Source organism: Lissotriton vulgaris, chromosome 4_1, assembly GCF_964263255.1.
Source record: "Lissotriton vulgaris chromosome 4_1, aLisVul1.2, whole genome shotgun sequence".
NCBI lineage: Eukaryota > Metazoa > Chordata > Amphibia > Caudata > Salamandridae > Lissotriton > Lissotriton vulgaris.
This window is the reverse complement of record NC_141691.1, coordinates 1,496,594,471-1,496,618,961: the sequence shown is the minus strand read 5'-3', so window position 1 is coordinate 1,496,618,961 and position 24,491 is coordinate 1,496,594,471. Positions and strand designations below refer to the sequence as shown.

Below are 24,491 nucleotides of genomic sequence, written 5' to 3'. Positions count from 1 at the left end.
TATCATCTGTGATATTCAGGAGGGCATTTACAGGTGCATCAGGTAAACTCATTGTCCTACCCTTGAGTATTTCATGGGGTGATAACCCCATCTTTCTGCCTGGGAAACGTCAAATGCTCAATACCAAAGTTAAATCATCTGGCCATTTTAGAAAACATAGAAGCACAAACTTTTGCCAATCTGGATTTGCTATTACAATTCATCTACTCAAATAGACAGGAGGCTTCTGGTCCGTAACTTCAATGTAATGTTTGTTAATTTGCAAGGTTGTGCAAATCATCTTCATCACTCATTGATGAAGTGTGATCCTCTATCTGACTTAAGAGAAATCTGCATGCCGAACCTTGGTATCAATTCTTATAGCAACAATTTGGCTTTGGTTCCATCCATCTTGAGTTGATGCAGGCAATCACAAGGATGCATCTCAGCGTGTTATGTACAGGCATCTTGAGAAAATCCATCTTCAGTCTGTTAAAGTGACCACCTGATTGCCTGATGTATGTTAAAGTAACATGAGTTCTCTTGCCTGCTTTCAATTGTTGACATGTTACACACCTATGGCAACACAATTTCTTACAGTCAAGCTTGCACGCCACATTATGAAAGTAATAGAATATGTCATGAGCACCCTTTGCCTATGTATTTTTAACAAAGTTATGTGAAAATGTGGTTTTAAAAGGGAATGTCTTTTTTTCCAAATTTGTTGGGGTCAGAACCCTCTCTTCTAGCAGTTTTCCTTGAAGGGGGTTGGGCTTCCTTAATTCACTTGTTTGCAGCAATTCAGGCCAGGTATTTACAGCCCTGTCATTTTCAAAGATCAATGGCTGTCATTGGCAGCCCTGTCTTCAATCGATTATTGAAATGGTGAAGAAGAAAAGATGAATGCTCTCCTGTGGAAATCTTGGGTTCATACAGGAGCATTAGCTGTCACAAAACACTTGTTCTACAGGAAGCTAACCAACACATTTGTTTAGCCTTTTGGCAGCAACACATATTATATAAAAAAGGTGCTTAAGTCATCTTGAACCAATGAAGAAGGCTCTTCGATGGGCTGTTGTCTCTCCTCTTCTTTCCCATGGAAAGCATGTGATTTAATGTAAGGTTATCTGAAGACTGCTATACACAGTAGATACATTTGGTGAAGGTTCTCACAAGAACCCTCAATAAGCATATTCTATTAGTTGGTCATTGGGCCACCATACAATAGAATAGTCAAATAAATAAATCATTTTCTATTAACAATGACCTGGTTAGATCATGGGAGACGTTTTCTACAACAAGCTTTAATTATACTAAACATTTGATGTATAATTAACAGCAAGCAGGTGACTTGCTTTAATACAATGAATTCATTTGGTGTGAGAAAAAACAAAATTCTTGAAGCAGCACATTTTCCGACAATGACAAGTATTACAGTTAAATCCTGAAATAAATCAGTAGCTCTAAAATGCATTTTTTATTCAAGAGAATTAGAAGGAGAGAAAAGAAGAAATAAATACGAGGCCTAGTCATGTCAGAGTGATGAAAATATGATCTTTCTGTCAACTAATAAGCTGCATGTTTAAGAAATGCACATTTCTATGGTTTGTTCTTGTTAAGCATTTGCTACATTATTGTCAAGGTACATTTGTGTTGGCCTAATGTCCACTAGAATTTCCAGATTTTATCAGCACCATATACTATGGCCATACAGGAACGACAAATATGTCAATAAGGGTATAGACAATTTTTACATGTTTTAGGGGTCAGTAGACATTCACTGCGGCCAGGCTAGAAGTGTCCCAAAGTTAAAAAAAAACAGCAGAATACATACAAAACAAATGAGGGCAATCAAACAAAAAGAGGTCATTTATCACAGCTGGGTAGCTACATACTCTGTGAGATTGAACAGTAAATAATATTCAACACATGTTGGTGCATTCTCAATTCCAACATAACCAAGTGCAAAACATTTGCTTGTTTTAAATGTGGAACAAACATGGGAGACATGTTAGTCAAGAGCAGACCCATTAGGAATTTGACAACCCTAAGTCAGAAGATAATCTAGGGATTAACCTCCTGTGGTCAGCCATTGTCCTTATGGCAGATGCAGTCTGCCAATTTACAAGTTTAACTAAAGTAATTGACTTAGGGTTGAGGTTTCTGTGGCACCTCCACAAAAACATGAATGGCAATACAGAGAATGCCATTTATGTGATCACCAATTACTGAATACAGTAGAAACAGTTGCTCTCAAACCTGGATTATGGCAATGCCACCTTCAGAGGAACTCCAAGAAATCACCCTGTCCCCCCTAAGAACAGTTGTCAACACAGCTGCCTGGCTCCTAACAGGTTTGAAATGATTTGAGCACATCTAATCAGCCCGCAAGTACTTCAATTGGCTTCCCATCGAAGGAAGAAATATCTACAAGACTGCTTGCATCACCCACAAAGCCCTTCATGCACATAACCCAAACTATCTAGAAACCAAACTTTCAAGAGCAGGACGAGCCAGGACTCTGAGAAGATCCAACTCACTTCTTCTCATGCCTCCCATACTGAAAATGAAATCCTCTCAGACCTTCTCATTCTCTGGAAACGCACCTAAGATCTGGAACTCACTCCCTAGAGACAGGGATTTTTTACGGATTCTGGGGGCCTTGGGCCAAATTTATTCTGGGGGGCCCTATTCGGAACAACTTAGATTTTATGATCCAGTTTCAGCTCTTTCATGCCCTCTTTGGACAATTCAAAATGTGTGTACACCTGCTATTCAGAGATAGTAATAAGTGTTTTCTGTATTCTGACACAGCACATCTCACTAATAATACTGCAAATAATCTCTGTCACACCCTTTCCTTTCTCATATGTGAGGTCCTGTATTGATCTAAAAGAAGCTTTTTACATGGAGGGTGCATGAAACAAGCACATTTTATCTGCAAAACATCTGTAATGGACTCACATATTAATAATAAATGATAGAAAAACGCTATTTACATCAATCTGTTTAAAAATTGTTCAAGGTCATCAGGGCAAGATTCTCTCCAGAACAGAGATGGCTGTATCAGGGGGCCAACATCTCTGCCTAGAGATGTCCACTGCAACCCCTCCTTTGCCTGCTTCAAACAGCACCTTAAGTACCTACTCCTCAACAAATACTTCAACAAACACAAAAACCGAACTATGATCCCAAAGCTCACACCCAAACCGACTAGACCCATTTCATCAGTTGATTGATTGATTCAGCTGTCTCCTATGTCAGTTAGTCCATTAAGTTATGATGTTCTGATGTTCGCTTATTGTAACTACATTGACTGCCTAAATATTTTCTTTGACAGTGTATATGAATGTACTTCTATAAATCAATCTCACATTCTATGTGAAGTGTTCTGACACCTTCGGGCCTAACTAGTGCTATATAAAACCTATAAATATACCACCACTCGAAACACGTGGCATTTTCTAGAAAAAAGGCCACAATAAGAATTATATGAAATGGATGCGACCAGAGAATTTGACTGGCCATATGGATTAGGGTATCATTAATAAAAAACTTCTATTAAAATGCAGCAAACATAGAGAGAGGAAGCAAGGAGGAGAAATAAATATATTTCTCCTCATTACGCCTCCATTGAGGAGGCGTAGCATTTTGACGCATTCCCAGGTTTACCAGTTTTGAAATTCTGGAAATGCTCCACAATTCATGGGTGGACGCTTGGGAACACTTATGCTCCACCCATGGAACTCCTTCCAGGGGCAGAGGAGCACAACGTAGCGATTTGCGATGTGTTGCATTACTCTAGATTTATCACGCATGGCCACCCAAGGTGGACTTGCATGGCTTGATAAATCAAACTTAAAAGTTGCGACGCCCTTGTGCCCCGTTGCATGGCACAAGGGCGATGCATTTCTTTCATAAACATGCCACTGTGTTTCTATCATTACAGTAAATTTCAATTTAAAAGAAACAAGGAGCTGGTTTGGTATAACTTTTTTTAATTTCTGTATTTGTCCTGGCTTGCATTCATCCCTACTTCCACCCAGTGGCGTAACACAACATGATGGTGCCCCCCTGCAGAAGGTAATGAGGAATTCCGGTATCTCCCATATCGCACAGACATGAATTGGTCTTGGACTCAATGGGGACCCACTGAACAATTGCCCCCGGCCCCTATGTTGCAGGGGCCTGCTTTGGAAACCAGAGTGTTTTAACTATTTCTGACTCCATGCCATTGCACACATTCTGCCAGGTATGCAATGGCATGGCTTGGAGTGTGAGTGGGCCCTCTCTAAAAACAAGAAACTTTGGGGGCCTCCCAGCACTCTGGGGGCTGAGGGGGCCTCCATTACGCCCCTGCTTCAATACACCCACTAAGGAAAGAGCAAAATAGTGTAGGAGTGGGTGATGTCCTGATGAAAGCCAAAGGCCCTGTATCGGGCTCTAATTTGATGGATGAAACATGTTGGCCCAAGGGTGAAAGGGACAACTGATACCCTCTTCATCCCAACATCTGTCCGAATAATTTCTTAATTTTACAGTCAGAAACACCAATACGAGTCCTTTGTTTACCTACGGGTAATTTTAACAGCGCTCAAGTATGGAACTAATTATCAGAATCATCCATATTTTGTTCATATGTGATAATCTCTCTAATAAAAGTTCCCTTATTGGTGCCCACCCAGCCATAGCCGGAAGTATTGCCTAGCTGAGAAGCCGACCGATGCAGTCTGCCACCTACGTGAGTAAAAAGTTTGCTTCCCTGTAACAGGAAGTCACTAAGGCACAGTTCAATTGGGTCTCAAATTAAACAATAAGTCGTCCCAGTACTCTTCTTCATCAATGCACTTGCTATACAAAAGTATATTGGTATAACATTTGTAACCCATACACACAAGCAAAGACTGTGTTGGGACTTCTCCCTCTCCTCGCATTCCATGCAGAATGTTCCCTGCGTGGAACACTTGTTTGATTCTCTCCTTGGGAGTTGCTGCCGGGGAGTTGCTGAAGCTGGACGTAGAATAAACTGAGGTCCAACTTACCTTCCGTGTGGACTCGACTTCTTTACAGTGGCGACGATCGGGTCCAGTCTCCAGCCTCTCTCCACCTCCCTCGAAGATTCCTGCGCTCAAGTGGAGTTTCTTTGCTCGATGTGGAAAACTGCTCAACGGCCCTTCTTCTAGGACAAGGTCGACGTCTCCTTGTGGCAGGGCTTCCACAAGCGGCTCTGCTGTGTCCCACTTCCTACAAAAACCCGAGTTCTTCTTCATTCAGGTACTTTTGTCCAATTTCTCAGCGCGACTGCCCTGCGCACCATTCTCGCGCTAACACGCGAACGTGCCTGACCTGCCTGACGGCGCATTTGGGACACATCACGTTACGTACGGCGGCCATTTTGAGATGTATCCTAGCAACCAAATGCTAGCAACGCTCCGCTGATGCGCACAGCATACTGTTTGCGCTCAGTCTTCGAAGCCATAATTCATCTCCAGTGCGCACAGCTCTGTTTAATGCCCTTTACCTTCGCTGATGCGCACAGCTCCATGAATCAAATTAACTTTCTTTATGTGCTTCAACGCAATTCTTAAATGTACTGATCTACTTATTATCACAAGTTTTGGGTTATTGAGCGCAGCATTCCTCTGTATCTGCATTAGTCTGTATTTAATATGACTATCATCAAACTCATCTGGTTTGCATGACATTTGCGTGTGTATTTAAAAAAAGAAAACATGAAAAAGGTTTGATTTAATTACTGTTGTGTGTAGTGTGGCAGCAACTCACCCACGCAATGGATCATATTTTGGCCCCTCCTCCTTTCTTACAAACTGCCGGCACTCCCCCTGTTCCGTGGGAGCAGTGGAAAGACACTTTTGAGGCGTATTTAGAGGCTATCGATGGCGATACCTTTACTGGCAAGAAGAAGAAAGCCCTACTTATCTATAACCTAGGCAACGAAGGGAGGAACATTTTAAAAACATTGACTCTTGAAGTTGTCAGCATTACAGTTAGTGGTGGTGATGCTGGAGAATCACTTCTCATTGACGATTATGCTACTTTGATTAAAACTCTTGACAAGAGGTTCTCTCCCAAGAGAAATGTCGTTCTCGAACGCCATAAATTTCTTCAACGTGCCCAAACCCCTGGCGAATCAATTGATGATTTTGTGGCAGCTCTTCGCATCTTGGCTATCAATTGCAATTACAGGGAATTCAGAGATGAGATCATACGTGATCAACTTATTGAGAGGACCTCCAACAAGAAAATTCAAGAAAAACTTCTTGCTTCTGGTGATCCTGATTTAGAGACTGCTCTCAGTTTAGCCAAAAGTATTGAACATTCTCAATTTTGCGTCAAAGAAATGAATTCATCTTCCTCACCATCGACCTCTTCTTCTACTGAAGTCAAACTATTGAATTCCAAACCTCCTTTCAAATCAAAAGCACCTACTTTGCCTAATGTTCCTCGTTCTGTCCCATCCAACTTTTCTTCCAGAAACAGACCTGTGCAAAAAGAACTAATATGTTTTCGTTGTGGCAGTAGCTCACACTTAGGTTCTGCTAAATTTTGTTTTGCTCTCAATCAAACCTGCTACAAGTGTGGGAACAAAGGTCACTATTCCCGCATGTGCAGAGCTGTTTCCACGAGCAAGCCCGTTCCCTCTGTGAAGCATATCTCAGAAGAATCTGATGAAGAATGTTATGAACTACTGATGCTATCTTCTACTTTGCACGAGGCCGGGGTGGTAGAACTGTCCGCCTTGTCTGGCCGTCGGAAAAGAAAATCTCCTTCTTGTTTAATATCTGTAAATAGTATTGTCTGCAAATTTCTTGCGGATTCTGGGTCTCCTTTTACTTTATTGAATTTCACTGACTTTAGCAAACTTTCCAATGTACTTTTAGAACCTTCAAGTATCAAGATCTTTGCTTATAATAGCAAGAGAGTTGAGGTTTTGGGGAAATGTACTGTCCAACTTGAGTTTCATGGTGATCACATTACTTGTGTTGTGTTCATAGTTAAGGATGGTACTAATTTGTTGGGGTGGGATGAACAGGGAGATTTGAACATTGTTTTAGATCCCAACCATCCCAACATGGTAATTTCCCGCAATGAATTGTGTGAATTTTACTCTGCAATGTTGGCATCACCGAAGACTCTTGCTGTATCTCATATGTCCAACACCAAATGGGCTCTCATGTTTCCTGAAGTTTTTAGTGGGGAATTAGGCAAACTCAAGGGTTTCCAGCACAAGATAATTTTAAAAGAAGGTGCCATTCCCGTTGCCCATAAGGTGCGCAAGGTGCCTTTGAGTTTACGTGCAGAGCTAAAGGAAGAGTTAGAGCGGTTATGTGCTGCTGGTGTGATTGAGCCAATTGAAGGCTCAGAGTGGCTTGCCCCCATAGTTTTAGCAAGGAAATCTGACAAGTGTTTGAGGATGTGTGTTGACCTGCGCGATCTCAATGCCAATATTTGGATTGACCGGCAACCACTCCCTAACATCAACGAGATGTTAGCCACCCTCGAGGGTGCAAATTTTTTCACCTCCCTCGACATATCATCTGCTTATCATCAGATTGAGTTATGTCCCAATTCCAAACACCTTACCTCTTTCGTAACCCCGGAGGGTGCCTATCGTTACATCCGCATGCCTTTTGGTTTAGCCTCAGCCTCGGCTGTTTTCCAGAGGTTAATGAATAACCTGTTCAAGAACATTCCTGGTGTCGTCTTTTTCCAGGATGACATTCTGGTTCATGGCAAAACCGAACTTGAACATGATGAGCGTGTTAAACTTGTTCTCAGCATACTAAGATCTAGTGGGTTAACCTTGAGGGAGGATAAATGTAAGTTTCTTCAAGATGGGGTAGACTATCTTGGTCACCACATTTCCCAAAATGGGGTTGAACCAAAAGTCAAGATCATTGACGCCATTCAAAATGCTCCTGTTCCTACGAATAAGGATCAATTACGTTCATATCTGGGTTTGGTGGAGTATTACTCCAAGTTTGTTAAGAATTTCTCTACCAAAACCGCTGCTATGCGTAGTCTGCTCAAGAAAAATGTCAAGTTTGTCTGGGATAATGATTGTGAGAGCAACTTCAATGTCATCAAGCAAGAGATTATTGAAGCTCGCCCTCTCAAGCTGTTCAACATAAATGACTTGTGCATTCTTTCCACTGATGCTAGCAATGTGGGTTTGGGGGCCGTCCTCATGCAGAAAAGGGGTGATGGTCGCGAAGAAACCATCGCTTTTGCCTCCAGAACCTTGAGAGGTGCTGAGGAGACTTATTCTACCATTGAAAAGGAGGCCCTAGCAATGTGGTGGGGAGTTTTGCATTTCAAAATTTTTTTATGGGGCAATAGATTCATCTTGAGGACCGACCATAAGCCCTTGATTGATCTATTCACGACCAAGGGTGGTGGTAGGGCGACTCCAAGGATCTCCAAGTGGCAATTCAGATTGCAGGAATTCCAATATCAGCTGGAATATGTGGCCGGAGCGAAGAATTTGGTTGCTGATTACTTATCCAGACTACCTCTTTCCGATGGTGACGACAGTGTTGTGTGTGACGATTTGGAGGTAGTTTGTGCTGTTGGTTCTTTGTGTGACTCTGTGGGGTGTGCTCTTTCGGAGTGTGAGTGGTTGGAGGGGATTGCCGCTGATGTGGACATGCAGTCTGTTATTAATCTTCTCTCTAAACCTTGGCCGTGTGAAAAAGCTTGTCCTGCTGCTATTATTCCTTATTTGCGGGTCAAGGATGAGTTGTCTCTTGTTAATGGAATTTTGAGACGGGGTGGGCTTTTGGTTGTTCCGGTTTCTATTCGTGGAAAGATTCTTGGTTTGGCTCATGAAGGCCATCCAGGCATTCGCTCCATGAAGCGCAGGGTGAGGCAAGATTTTTGGTGGCCGTCCGTGGACAAAGATGTTGAGCATTTTGTTCGCGAATGTTGTGAATGTATGGTCAGTGACAAGTCACAGGTCACTTGTCCTCTGCCTGTTCAACCTGTTGTTGTGAAGAATGTTCCTTGGTCAAAATTAGCTTTGGACATCGCTGGACCTTACGGTCTTGTTGGTTCGACTCCCAAATTCATCTTGGTATTAATTGACTACATGACCAAGTGGCCTGAGGTGAGATTTGTTGATTCCATCAGTTCTTCTGTAGTGATTTCATTTTTACGTGATGTTTTCTCTAGGGAGGGTTTTCCTGAGGAGATAGTTTCGGACAATGGTACGCAGTTGGTTTCTGCTGAGATGTCTTCATTTTTCAAAGAAGTTGGTATCAAACACGTTTGCACGTCGCTCTATCATCCTCGCAGCAACGGTTTGGTTGAGCGTTTCAACCGTGTTGTCAAAGAGCATCTTCAACTGGCTTTAGTGAATGGTTTGCAGTGGCGTCAAGCGGTTGCCGACATGTTATGGGCTGTAAGAACCACTCCGCATGTTTCGACTGGTGTTGCTCCTTTTACCTTGTTGCGTGGGAGAGTCGCTGGTACCAAGTTGAACAAGGAGTGGATGTCCAGGAAGGTTGTGGATGCTACTAATTTAGCTAGAGTAGCTGATGTCAGGGCTTCGCTTCAGAACAGTTATGGTACCAGATCAGGTGTGTCATCTTCCTGCAAGGTGATGGTTGGCGATTGGGTGAGGGTAAAGAAACCTGGGTTTCTCCGTAAAGGGGAGTCACGGTTTTATTCTCCCAAGAAGGTGGCTGCTGTGAGGGATTTTGTGGTGGTGTTGGAGGATGGAAGGGTTTGGAGTAAGAGTATGGTTTCTATTGTTCCTGGGCCCATGGTTGAGTGTGTTGGGAAGCGGTTGGGGGTCAGCATTTCTCCTTCCAACTCCAAAGTGGGCGGTGTGGCGCACTCTGATGGAAATCTTCCGCGGAGAGAGTTCTCCTCCAGGGTCAGATCTGTACCTGCCAAATTTCAGGACTATGTGATGAAGTAATTCTGCTTATGTTGTGTTTTCTCACTATGCATGCTATACCTGATAATTGACGTATTTTATTTCCCTTGTTCCCTTCTTTCCCCTGTTTCTTTTTCCTTTTCCTTGGCTTTCTTCTTTCTCCTTTCCTTTTCTTTTCTCTTGTTTTTTCTGTGAAGAAAGGGAGGTGTGTTGGGACTTCTCCCTCTCCTCGCATTCCATGCAGAATGTTCCCTGCGTGGAACACTTGTTTGATTCTCTCCTTGGCAGTTGCTGCCGGGGAGTTGCTGAAGCTGGACGTAGAATAAACTGAGGTCCAACTTACCTTCCGTGTGGACTCGACTTCTTTACAGACTGTTATATGAGGCGGTAGGAAATGGGTAAAACTGGAAAACTTGAAAGGTTTCAGTGTCATGAGAAGAAAGTGAGTAAACGGAAAACATGCTGGGTCCCTGGGCACAAGGACGTACACAGTGGGCAAAGCCGGGAAGCTTGGAGGGCGTTTTGTGTTGCAAGGAGCTAAAATGGATAAACTTTGGAAAGACACAGAGTCTCTCTGCCACGAGGAAGTTGCATATGGACATACTGAATGGCACAGTAGTTCTTTGTCTTGCATCAAATTCTCTGTCCTTCACAAAGATATGCGCCCAGAACTGAGTAACACAAAATATGCACACTGCACAAAATGTGCAACCCGAATACTGTTAATGCATAAAATCTTCTACTATTGTACATATGCTCAAATATTTTTGTGTAGTTGTTGCTGCGTGACCTGCAGGCATAATAACAGCTCAGAGCCTTTGCTCCATTGCATTTATTCGCTCCTTCAAAAGTGCACGCTCTCAACCCGCCTCTAAATAGGACACAAAATGGAAGCAGGCACGTCACATCCAAGTGACTCTTTGTAGCCCTGCTTTCACTTCGCTCAGAGACAGATTGCCTTTTGAGATGAATATGCAGAGGTAAATAAAAAGTAATAGTATTCTCTTTATGCCTTGTGAGCACTTTCGTAAGTGGATCTCAGCTGTTCTGCCCTAACTCTGCGCCCCCTGGGAGCAGTGAGGCAGCAGATGGGGTTAGGGCAAAGGGTTGACGCGTTTGACAGCAAACGGCCTGGTTGCTGAGTGGGGGCTCGGGGCGTCAGGAAGCGATGGCGCTTCTCCCCTGAGGACCAACTAACCACCGAAGAAGTTGAAAACAAGCCCTTTGAGAAATATTAAAAATAGCCAAAAATTGCAATTGTGCAGACATGCGCTGCTCTGTGGTTATTCGGATGCTAATGAGTTTCACTTAAGGGAGCATTGCTGACTCCCTCGTGAAGCAGCTCTCATTTGACAATTTTAGAGAAAATGGTGAAAAGTAAAAACATTGCCAATAATTACGTATAATGGCAGAACAATGGACAGAAAACTACTAAGCGGCGGGGGGCACAGAAGAAATTTGTTTACAAGTAGATACAATATAGGTGCCTTCAGTACCCAACAGAAAACTGACAAACACATTTATTTCACACACATGGACACACTCAACTGGTCGATATCACCAGCACACCTAGCTTGTTTACATAGCTAAAAAAAAAAAAAGGTGTTCTCTGATTCACTAAATTTGCTACAGAGAAGCGTTGAAGATGTTCTTCTAAACATAAAAAATAAACAGCTGGAGATTTGAATTGAATTATATGGAGTCTCGAAAAAAGAGCGAACCACCAGTACGAATCTGACAGAGTAACTATTCTCAAGGGGTCACCTCTGCGGTCAATTCTATCTGGTCCAGCTTTCCCACGCCTACAATTATCAGATTCAGAAATACCAAGCCTGATTTTACCGGAAGTCCCCAGAAGCAGGAACCTGCATCTTCCGGTCCTCCAAATGTCCGCATGTCATTTCCATTTAGTGAGCTCTTTAACTTGATGCCTGCATTCTGGAGAGGGGATACTGTTCGAAATTGTTAATTCCAGGCCCCCCTAACACCTCCTCAAATTCCAGCCAACTCATACCGGGGCCTATGTCTTTGAGTGAATACACTTGCGGCATTACATTGTTGGAAATGGTGGATGTCATGTTGAGATCTAGACATTGTTTGTAAACGCTTTTAGATTGCTTCATTCAACATGACACAGCATTGTTCTGTACTGCATCTCTGTTTCTACACACTTTCAGAAGAGTACTGGTGTTGATTCGGTTTGTGATTAGAGTCAATGCATCCAGTGGTGCATGCTGGGTTCCAAGTTGTTGACTTTGATACCTTATATTTGACTGACACAATAAGTTCCAATCTTTTGAGACCACACAGCAGCGCTTTGGGTGGGGCAGGTTCTATAGAAACAGACAAGGAAATGGGTCCCTTCCGGGCCCTACGACCCCATAACTTTACAAGAAATAATGTGTTATCTCTTCAGCAAAAATGTGTGGAAGAAGCTTTAAGGTAATAAAAGTCATAGATACAATCTATTACATTTCACGTTTTGCTTCGCTGTATATGTGACCTTATTTCCTAGTAGTATTTATTTTGTCTACATTTTACTGTAGTTTTGATGTTTCATGTGTCTTATGGGTTTTGTATAGCCATACTGCGAACTGAGTTGTCTCTGAGTGTGGATTGGTGTTCTTGATGAGTGTTGATTGAGAGCTCTGGAACTGAGGCTGATATCAGGACCGGTCATTGTGTCAGGTATTCTGACTGCTTGCTCATCCAATCCTAGACGTCTCAGCAGCATACACTAAGAGAATGCTTACATCAGTGGTGGCTGGCTTGTACCGAGGATGGTGAGGCGTGGGGGTACACAAAAAATAAAATGATAAATAAATGTACTTACCTTTGCAGCGCAACGGCCTCCCCCTTCTGGTGTCTTCCAGGAAGCTCTGGATACAGGAAACTGAACTACCCAATCCTGGTGCTGCTCTCACAGCTTGAAAGCAGCACCAGGATTGGATAGAGGAGGGTCTCCCAGCACTCCTAAGAACAGTGGAGCCCTGCGCTTTCCCTAACCTAGCTGTCTAAGACATGTGCATGTCTCGCCAGCCGTCCCAAGATAGTCGGCCAAAGAGTCATTCGCATTTTTAATTGCACAGTTCCCTGCTGCTGCCACTCGGCAGCGCTGGCCCTGCCCCATCTCGCACTTAGTTCGGGATGGGTTGCTGAAAAATAAAATGGTGATAAGTAAAGTTTATTACCATTTTATATTTTCACCTCTGGGGCTTGTGGGATGACTCTCCTCCGCTCAAACGGAGGAGCCGCACCCAGGCTCACATAAGTTTGAATTATAATTACAATTCTCTGGGAAAATGTTTGGAGGGGTTAAACAACAGTAGAACTATCGATATCGCTAAAAGAGAAGAACATTTAGGATTTGTGTGTGGGGATGATGAGGTAGAGGAGATGGTAAGAAGGACATGCGGAATGAAATAGTGAAAAGGAGCAATGTGAGGATAGACAAAGTGGCAAACATGCTAATGGAGTGATGTGAGGAGAAAAAGGGTATTACCGATTAATTTAGAGGAAAGTGATGTGAAGAATGCGGTGTGTTACTCATTTATCAGATATTGAACAAAAATCTATGCTAACAATCATTTGTAGAGTCAAAATGTCTGGCCTGATTTAGGTATATGTGTTTGGTGTGTTAAATGTCGATGCACTAACAGAAACCCAGAAGCACCACGTTATAGTTCAAGTGGAATGCTATGTCAACCACAGGATTCTAGTTCACATGATATACTCCACACCCATAATTGAATAGTCTGCACCTCTTTAACTGATCCCTAGATATGCTGAATAGGCAGACATGCCAAATCGTTGTTACTATTTTGGCAGTGAAATACACGCCATCACTACCTTCAACATACAGAATACTTATTTGGACTGACACAATGACAACCACCATTTTGTCAAAACATGGCTGCGAAGCATAGCACTAATCGAAACAAGAAGAAGCCAAGATTTCATTTTGCCTTAATTTATGCAAAATGCATTTTCAAGCTAAAAATATGCTCTCATGTGAAGACTTGATAATGCAACATGTGCTCAGCTGTATGACAACCTTTGCAGCTGGCAATGTGTCTGGCAGCACTGATGTGGAATCTCGATACATGTCACAGTTCATGATTTTATTTGATTTCCTAACTTGCAAGATATAAAAGGCAGAAACTGGACAGGGCGAGGGTGGACCATATATGAGGCATGTGACTTCTACAGATGTACGTAAAATCTAATCAAACATCTAGACCAATAACAAACCCTGAACATACTAACGCTTGTATATACTTCTATTGTGCTTCATATGTGCAAAAGTTACATGTAGGTGTATTATGAACCATCAAACAACGCTGCCAAGACCTGGTGGCAGCAAGCAATTGTGGCACTCTAACCAACTGCTAATTCCCTTTTTAACTCAATAAACATAATTTTTTGCATTTCAGAGAATGAGCTGCTGGACTATGTGTTAATGCAGAAAAAGAAGCTTGGAAACAGCGACAATTCGGGTTATTTTGACGCAACAAAGCATTATACCTGCCAAACCGAAAAGGTGAGGTTATTCATTTGCATCATGGTACATGCAGAAATAAAGTATAAGTATGCTTCATCGTCTACAGCATTATTACACATCTTGCCTTCTTTTGAAATCTTAGGATGCGTTCTATATTAGCTCACTTGTTTCGGGAACTCTGTATCTTGGGCTGGACAGCTCTCTCCTCTTCTTCCTCTTCAGTGTGTTTCCCTTCTGGTCTCTGTTTCTGGCTCTGTTCTTTTTGTTTGTAGTCCTACTGCCTCTCTCTCAGTGTATACTTTCTTCTTTTGGCCTTTCCAGTCACTTTTCTTGCTGATGTCTTCCAAGAACTTTCTCTTTCCTCACTCTCACTGACTTCTTGTTATTCCATTCTACCGCCTTCTAAGGACATGCTTCCTTTTCTGTTCACTGTCCTTAAATCTGTCTATACTTTTGTCACCCCTCCCCCCTCAATTCTGCATTCATCCTCCGACTTCTCTTTGATTTGTATACTCTTTTTTCTTCTCACGTCTCTTTAGTTCCATGTGCACAGACTCTACCGCAATCATAATAATTTTCACTGCAAACATTTCCAGACACAGAAATCTCCACTTTCGTTTTCCGTATCAACCGACGCGAATGTTGTTACTCTGTTCTTCTGTGTCTTCTTCTCACCTCCATTGATCCTTTACAAACCATGTTCTTCTCTTCTGTTTTCTCTTTCAACCTTCTTACAGTGCTTGTGCCTGTCTTTCATTTCTCATGACTTTCTAACCTTTCACGTAAGCTAAAATTCTTTTTCATCGGTGTAGTTTTCTAATGTATTCATGCTCTACCTAAGTCTATTCTTCCTTGTCTTATAGTTCTTTAGTCCTCTTCCCCTTGCTCTTCTTTCAAATCAGCCTTTGTCTCTCCTCGCACTGTACCCTTTTTCACTCCTGGTCTTGTTCGCTCTCTGACTCCCAAATACTAAATTGCCCTGTCTGCGTTCGACATGGCTACCTAGTTTCCATCTCTTTCTTCACTACCATGTTCTACTTTTTTGCCCACAGCTTACAACTGTGATGTGTTTATTCAATTTGTAAATGCACGTTTCAGTGTTTTTATTGTATTTGTTGTTGATTAAGTGCTGTATAAATGAAATCAAATGTGGCAAAAATATATATGTATGCCAAAGCTTACAAACTTGTACATCTTTAGATGTATATAAAATCATTTTTGGAACATGAAACATGTTATTATTAAAAAAAAGATTATTTTTTAACACACATTCTGTTGCTTGAATAACAATATCATTGAATCATGATTGAGTTCCATAGATTATTAATGTTTATTCTTATGCTTAAACATATATTCCACTAACTCTTAAAGACATATCTTACCCAGGTCAATAAAAAAAATGAAATCTCACTAATTGACAACAAAAGAGCAGAAATCCTTACCTATTTAACCGTGCTCATTTTTAGCAACAAGCCACATATTCCTTGATTTCCTGTTAGGGTTGTGTTATGTTTGTAGTAAGGCTTGAAATGTGAGTTTGCCAGAATAAAAGTTCCACAATTAATCAGCACTCATGGCTCACTGCCTTATTAAAGGTAGACAAAGTGCAGGGTTTATACCAGCAACGGGGGTGATTAGGATGATGGTTGGACAGCCACTGACAGACCGTTGGTGGCGGTCCCATCGACATCCAGGAGAGCGGTCTGACCAATGCAGTATGATGCAGTCGGTCAGACTGCATTGGTCAAAGGGAATGACTGATGCTCCAGATGGGCTCAAGGAGCCAGTTGGACCGTTGTTCAGATCGTAATTCCTACAGTAGGGGTAGTGCCTGCTCAGCCACCGCCGTAGGAATTACAATGTCTCTTTCCAGCATCCTTTCCATGGCAGTCCGACTGCCAGGGAAGGGCTGTCAGAAAGGGACTTTGGGGGCAGGGCCAGCCTAAAGGCAGTGCGACCTCAGGGGGGCGCTGTTTAGCAATATCTTATGATAGGAGAGATGAGGGGCACTTTTGCAGGTGGTAGAGAGAGAATCCCAGGATGTGGTCATGGGATGTGGGGGAGTAAAAAGTGATTGTTGCACCAGGCGCCACCAGCTCTGAAGCCGGCCCTGTTTAGGGGTCCCTAGCAGGGCCCCTCTGCCCCCAGGCCTTCACTATTAAGCCCAGGAGGCACCTCTTGCCCCCCAAACATCCATGCCCTGTGTGCCAGGCACCATTTGGTGCCTGGCACATGGTGCAGGGATGTTTGTAAACATGCCTTTTGCCATTGGGGCTTGTGCTGCAGTCTTTTGCTAGGCCGTAGCATAAGCATCAATGGCAAAAGGCATGTTTCTGACTTCCTACACAGTGGTCAGATTGTAATTCGAAGGACGGGACCTCCGACTACCTTTCGGCTGGTCCGAATGCCGCAGCGATGGCGGTCGGACGCTCGTTTAACTGCAATCAGGACCAAAGTTTCACCTGGCTCCTATAGTGGAAATTCTTGAACTGAAAGGCCCCATGGCCCAGTCCACCATCTCACAGTGGCGGTCACCCCTCTCACTTGATCATCACTAGATTTCCCTGTATGAGTGTCCTGGCCATGGAAATTCATCAATGACTCATACTCACTTGTACAGATAACATTCCTGCATATCAGGACTCTTTATTGATTTACACAAACAAACTACTGCTTTCGGAGTTTATTTGTGTGAAACAAACAGAAATATTGAGTGTGGACAAAACAAAATGGTACCCAATCAACATTTTGCAGTGTCTACAGTGGAGTTGCCAGTGGAGCAGCTGCACTGTAGGCTTAGAGATTCTTTTCCAGTCAAGACGTCCTCCACTAGGGAAGCAGAATCCTTGGGCTTCATCCACATGGAGGCTGGCTGGCAGTACACCAGCATCTAAATGACTCTCTTATTAGAATATACAGTAGTATGGTTGAAAGCTACATAGGTTTGCCCTGTGGCAAAATAATTAATCTTTCTATTGGTGTTGAGCCCAAACTTCAGTTGAGAATATCATAACAAAATGTAATTATTTTCCCTGCAGTTGACAGTTTCAATGTATTTCTTCAGAGCTTTCCATTGAAATGCCTGTGTCAAAGTCAAAGTATTTTTTACAGCATAGTTACTTGAAACAACTGCTACAAAGCACCTCATAACACTTCATTTATAAGTTACAATTTTTTTTAAAATGATATAAAACAATTTACTAAAAATCAGTACAAAATATTTGTTTAGCAGCATCCAACACAGTTCTTTAGGACTATAATGTTATTCTGTCCAAAGTTAGCGGCCAGGGTCAGCATCTTGATTTTGTGGCATTCTCTTCTCTACCTGTCTCAGATATATTACCAGGTGGCAGTTCAGCTGCGTGTCCTCTGGTGCAAAGCTTGCCAGCACGGCCTGCCTCCGTGTGCGGATACCTCTCTGGTTAAAAAGTGGCTTTAAAAGTTGTTTCTGTTCCTGTGTTAGTTCTTTGCATGTACAGAGCAGGTGTGGTATATCTTCACAAGCTGCTCTGCACAGGCGTCAGATGGAATCGGATTGATTTTTTAGCCAGTATGGACAGTGCTGTAAGCATGGTAGCAAGCCAAATCGGTACTTTAGGAATTGTATTTTAATGGATTTGGCAAAACCTAGGGCTAGATAATTTTGAGCAGCAAGAGAGGTATAGGAGCTTAGGATTATCCAGCCGTGTGATCTTTGGGATAGGGCTGCCTTTTATTCGATCCAGTATTGACTCTTTACTGTTTTCTTTGCTCTTTTTTGAGAAGGCAGTGGCTTATAGGTGTTTCCCAAAGCCGTTAAGACCCATGGTGGTCAGGCTTGCTAGTAGGTATTTTGTTGCTGGTGAGGTTTTTTCTGTTGTAGTTCTGACCACAAATTCCAATTTAGGGTTCCTGGTTTAGATTTTCTTACTTTGTCCCAAAAGATAACTGTCACACCTTGTCTTGCAAGGGTCTGTTTTTGAACACCAAACTCGAGCCTAATCTGTGCTAGAGAGACTCTTGTTGGTAAACCAAAGATTATTCTATATACTTTTGCAACTACACCATTCAAGATCTTGGAGTTCCTTCCCCTCAGGTTTTCAGCTTCCGAAGAAAGTCATACTGAAGTACTTAATACACTAGCTTACTGCATTGCTTCAAAGCGAGGGTGTGGTAAGGAAATCGTGTCATAAATCATGGGGAAATCAAAGCATTGAAGAGCTATTACATAATGTATGTGCAAGCACATAGGGAGATAAAAATATAAACTGGAGACAGATTTCCACCAAAATGTTGTTTCAAAAATATTGTGAAGCACAAATATTATGTCTGAAATTATCGTGGGGCAGAACACAGAGGGTAAGAATATTACTTTTTAAGTCTTTTATATCATTTTTTAAACTGTAGTTTTGTACAATATCGCTTTTTAATTATTTAATTAAGTCATATTAGTCTTTGTGTTGTACGTTGTTATTTTATTAATGTTGAATATGTTTAATTACCTTTTTAGGATGGATTTGTTTGGATTTGCAATATATTCTGTTTTTTTGTATATATTATTTATCTCAATGGCTTGTAGGGAAATACAGTGGGGACAATTTTAAAGTATTTATTTTTTAAGTGATTACACTTTCATAAAATGTTAACTTGCTAATTAAACCCTGTAATCATGGAAATATTATTTTGTACCTAAATAATTGATCATTTAAAATATAAGGCATCTTTTTTATTTGTTAATTGATTGACTAAATACTTGAGTTAATTATTTAATTGTTTTTATAATGTTTTGATATTATTAATTGTATTATTTTTACAGTTTTTGTTTAATAAACATTTATATAGTGTTATTAGTTGTATGTGTATTCCTATTTTTTTGTTATTTGTTTATTTGTTCGTGGTTGTTGGAATTTTAAGATAATACAGAGTGGAGTATTTCAAATATCTTTTTACATCTTTTCATTGATATAATTGTTTAATATACTTTCATGTAAAATGTTTATGTTGATTTTGTGTTATAGTTTTAAAAATTTATATACAATTTATAATGTTAAAATATGTCATTTGTTTATAGAAATATATTTTATGTTTATTTATTTTATATATATGTAATTTATGTTGTACTACTTTAGTGTAGGAAAAATTAAATCTGAGCTTTCTAAATTTAAAATGTTTCCTACTGTTACTTGATTTGAGTGGGAATAGTAGTTCTGAACCATCCATAATCTGACAGTTTCCTTACTGTTGGTCAGTATGGATTGGGAATAGAAAATCTGACAAATACAAAGTCCAAGACTTTCCCTACGGTTGCGTAGATTGGAGTGTGAATACGAAATCTAAACCCTCCAAAGATTGACACTTTCCCTATAGTTGCTTACATTGTAGTGGGAATCTGAATTTTGCAAAGTCCAACACTTCCCCTAATGTTGCTCATGTTGGAGTGGGAATAGTACAAATACCCCTCCGAAATCTGACACTTTCTCTACGATTGTGTACTTTGAAATGGGAATAGTAAATCCGATCCCTCTAAAGTCAAACTCTTTCCCTACTGCTGCTCAACTTGGAGTGGCAATAGTAAAACTACTCCCTCCAGAGTCCAACACTTTGCCTATTGTTGCTTATGTTTGGGAGGGCATAGTAAAACGAACCCTTCCAAAGACCAACACTTTTTCCTAATGTTTCTTATGTTGGAGTGGTGCTAGCAAATCTGACCACTCCAATGTTCAGCACATTCTCTACTGTTGCTCAGGTTTAAGTGAGAATAGTAATTCTAACCCCTTCAGAGTCTAACACTTTCCCTACTGTTGCTTATGTCAGAGTGGGAATAGTAAATCTGACTCCTGCAAAGCCCAACACTTTCACGATTGTTCCTTATGTTGGAATATGAATAGTTAGGGCTCCATTAGGATGACGGGCGGACTTTGCCCGCCCGTCATTCCATCGTAAATCGGGACCGCCCGCCTAAAGGGTGGGGGTCCCGACATTGGCATTAGGATGCGCCCGCCACAGTGGCGGGCGCATTCCTCAAATTAACATTGTGGCGGGTGGTTCTCACTGAACCGCCTGCCACAATGTTAATAACAAATGCATGCATTTGCATAATCGAAGCGGCAGACAACGCACGGTGCCTGCCGCTGTGATTATGCAAATGCAGGTGGGTACCACAGGTACCCCCCGTGTGCCACCCCCCTTTGGCCGTCACTCTGGGGGTCCACAGGGGCCCCCCAGAGTGAACACCGCATGCCTTTCCGTGGCGGCATTGCCGCCACAGACAGGCATTGAAAAATGCCTGTTCTAATATGGCTGGCGGTGTCTGATAGACACCGCCACCATGTTATCCCTTTTCCGCCCCGGCCGCAAGGCGACCGGGGCGGAAAACAGGCGGGCGGTGTTTCCCACCGCTGCGGTCCCCCCCGCCATCATAATATGGCGGGGGGAATGCAGGGAAGGATGTCGGGCGGATTGCCTCCGCCAGGGTGGCGGTGGCCACCGCTACCCTGGCGGAGGAAATCCGCCCGACATCCTAATGGAGCCCTAAATCTGAACCCTTAAAAATCCAAAACCTTCCATCATGTTGCTCATATTGGAGTAGGAATAGTAAATCTGACCCCTCCAGAGTTTAACACTTTCCTTCAGTCGCTGATTTGAGAGTTGAAATAGTTAAGCTGACCCCTCCAAAGTCCAATAGTTTGCCTTCTGTTTGCAAGGTTGGATTGGGAGTAAAGAATTTGACACCTCTAAGTCTAATTTCTTATCTATTTTTTTGTATTATGTTTTCATATACATGTTTTTGTTTTAATTTTCAAAGTTAGTTTAATGTATTTTTATTATGTATTATTTATTTTTTGTAGTTTTGTTATATTTTGATATTATGGTATATATGTTACATTGTTTTAAATCTAGTGTTTGTAATTAGAAGGTTTAGATAATGTTATTAGTAGTTTTCTTTTACTTTTGTTTAAATTACAATTAGATTTTTACAAAATAGCATATTGTAATTGTTTTAAGGAGTAGATGTTTATTTTATGTTTGTCAATTAGACTTTTTATATGTTTTTATATTATACGTTTTTATTAAATGTAAAAAAATGTAAAAGTTAATATTTGTGTTAACATTATTATAGTGTAGAATAACTAAATTTCGATAAGCATGCCTATCTTTTGATGATATTGTAGTCTACGTTTTTTATCAACATTATTGACATGTAAAGTATGTAAAGTCAATATCTGTGTCCTCAATAATTTTGGGCAATGTTTTTGTTGCTGATATTTTTGTCAGTGATATTTCACCTTATACTCCCAGATCCAACATGTTTACTGGCAAATAAGGCAAACTGGGCGGAGTTCGCGGAGTTCCGCTATGCAGAACTCCACGAAGTGACAAAATAACTCTGCGGAGTACCGCAAATGGCAGAATGCAGCACAAACTGCTGTTTGTACTGATCTTCCTGCCACTCGAGTAGAAATTCTACCAGAGTGGCAGCTTGCCCTCGCCAACTTACCGTTAACTAGTGCAAGTGAGGATAAAACTCCGCTACGCTACGGGCAGTGAAGTTTTCTGCAATTCGTGAGCTCTGTGGAGCGCAGAGTGCTGAAAATTCTGTGGATGGAGCGGAGTTCACTGCCCAGGCCTAGTTAATGGACCCCTCCCACAGAAGAATGCACTGTATTTATGCAATACATTGCAGTTCTGTCCTTTCTGCCTGCGCGGACCTAGTTCCAACGTAGGCACCCTTGTACCATGGTGCAAGAGTGTCTCTGTTGCAGGCAGGGTTGTTTTAGTGCAGGAAGGGGCACCTTCCTGCACAAAAACAGTCCTAAGAGGCGTTTTCCTATTTCTGTGTGTGCAGCAGAATGCAGCACACATGGAAAGAGGAAAAAATTAGTAGAAAGTAAGTTATTTCATCTAGTTACACCTCACCTCGGGAGGTGTATGGATTTTGCGCTTCCCTAGGTTCACATGTTTTTGTAAATCTGGGGCAGCATCAAATTCCATGGGTGGTGTGTGGGAAAACCAAATGCAACACCCATAGATTGCCTCTCAGGCACTGAGTAAAGCAATGAGGCAATTTGGGCTGTGTCACCATTTCATGATCTGTGAGGCCACTCAAAGCCACACAGGGTGGCTTGGCATGGCTTCATGAATCTTTAGGAGAGCACTGCTTCATGCATGTCTCACTTTACGTGGTGCGAAAGTGACACATGGCTCTTCTAAATAAGCTCTTTGGTATGTCCTCTCATTCAGTGTTCACATGAAAAACTCATAAGAGTGTGGAGTTTAACACAGATCTACTAATGCATAACATAAGAATGAAAATGTATCTTGTTCCCAGCACATTGGCTTCAGTTTTGGGGTGTCTAAGAGGCAGCAGTAGGAGTCGAGCAGGCCACATACGTGGTTTCCTCTCACAGACTTGCAGGGTCAGTGCCAGGCCTGGGTAGGCCAGATCAACCGTCCTGACTCTTTCCCAGTTCACTATGAGCTGAAAGCTGGCAAGGTGGCAGAATTAATGAGCGCGCAGCCTACTCACCCACAGCACGACAAAGAAACCGATAAGTGTGAGATCGGCTCTCCCAAAGGAAAGCCAGGAAATGTGTGACATATGAATGAATCACAAGCCAGCTCAGTGCAGTTGTAGCCTCTCTTCCTATGCGATCCAACAAAGTCGCTAGCCTTCTGGCCGCCATGTTGCTTTCCTGAGCAAGGACACAACGTGCGCGTTTGTTCTAAAAATATAATGCTGGCAGTTGCCGCTTAATTTCATAAAGCTGTGCCTCTGCCCTGCGATGCCTTGGTGAAGCAGACTAATAGAAATCCCTGGCACGCTTCACCGTCCTCTGGGAATAAGGGAATTATTAGTTGTACTCATTTGGCAAGAGGGCACAAGCATATGGCTTTGGTTTATGTTCAGTGCTGCCAGTTGTGCAAAGTTGCGTGTATAACGTATATGACAGCAGTGACAACTCTGAAACCAGAGCCTAGATTCCAAACCTGGCTATTGAAGCTGGGCGCAGGTTTAGGTCCTCTTTCTCTTCAGTGCATTCATGGGTAATGATTTCACTAAACGGCTTTCTTGGAAACATGTCGTGCCGTGGGCCCCATGAGCTAGTGAATCCCAGATCTGAATACACCGAATAACAAATTGCGCCTTCCTAACTGACTAACATGCTCTCTGTACTAACTTTGAATTTTACATTTGGAAACTTGGAAGTTAAAACACAGTTCACTGCCTTATTAAATGTTTTGAATTAATAAATAAATTGTTCTAAGATATGGTATATTTTGAATTTGCTGAAATCCCCAAAAAGTGAAGATAAATATTGAGAATTTTGTGTACAATTTCATATGTATAAACGCTTACAAAATGCGCATAAGCAGCTACTAACAGTTTTTCATCCAGGCCAGACAGGTTCCTGTATAGAAAATGCTTCTCCTTACCCCACCAATGTTGAAGGAGATCCAACCCCATTCCCTTTATAGATAGGGATATAGTCTTTTTTTCATTTATTTTTATTATTTTCCAAAAAAAGAACAAGAAGTGAAGCATGCAATACATGTGATACATTTAGAGGTCAAATAGACATTAATGTCCAAAAGGGAGAGCAAAAACATGTTAAACTGAGTCTGCATAGAGATATACTTTTGCCGTAGACAGTAGTAAATGTCCAATCATATCCACAGTGAAAATGTGCCTTTGGTTATGTTGGTGAAAACCCAGGGCAAGATTTACAATTTTTTTACAACATGCAGTGGAGCAGCCAAACTTGCTGTGCTGGTGAGATAAGGGGCAAAACACAGCGCACTGCCAAAACTACAATGATTGGTCTGCTGCTGGTGTCTTCCCTGGATTTCAAACAAGGTCACCTTGTATGAAGCACAACCTCGAAATATGGAGCAGAGGTGAGTGTACACTGCCTAGCATATGTTTTGCACTGGAAGCATGCACTTTCAGTACCAATTACTATTCTCACACAAACTCAGAAGTATCCCACACATTAAATGTGTGTTGTGTACTGCAGCACAGGAGCAATCCAGGGTTGATTTGAGAAATGAAGCAAAATCCAATCAGGCTATCTCAGTTGATTCGGCTTTGCATCAAAAACCTATGAGTATTTGCCTTGATCATCCCTAGTA

At 41.8% G+C, this 24,491-nt stretch overlaps 1 protein-coding gene across 1 annotated transcript in view; it reads left to right on the top strand.

Annotated features, from left to right (window-relative positions):
- ST18 (ST18 C2H2C-type zinc finger transcription factor) overlaps window positions 1-24,491 on the top strand; it is a 428,044-nt gene that overhangs the window by 148,991 nt on the left and 254,562 nt on the right. The window contains exon 2 of the mRNA XM_086917999.1: window positions 14,314-14,420. Coding sequence (XP_086774125.1) covers window positions 14,314-14,420 — 107 coding nt within the window. The remainder of the gene's footprint in view (window positions 1-14,313; window positions 14,421-24,491) is intronic.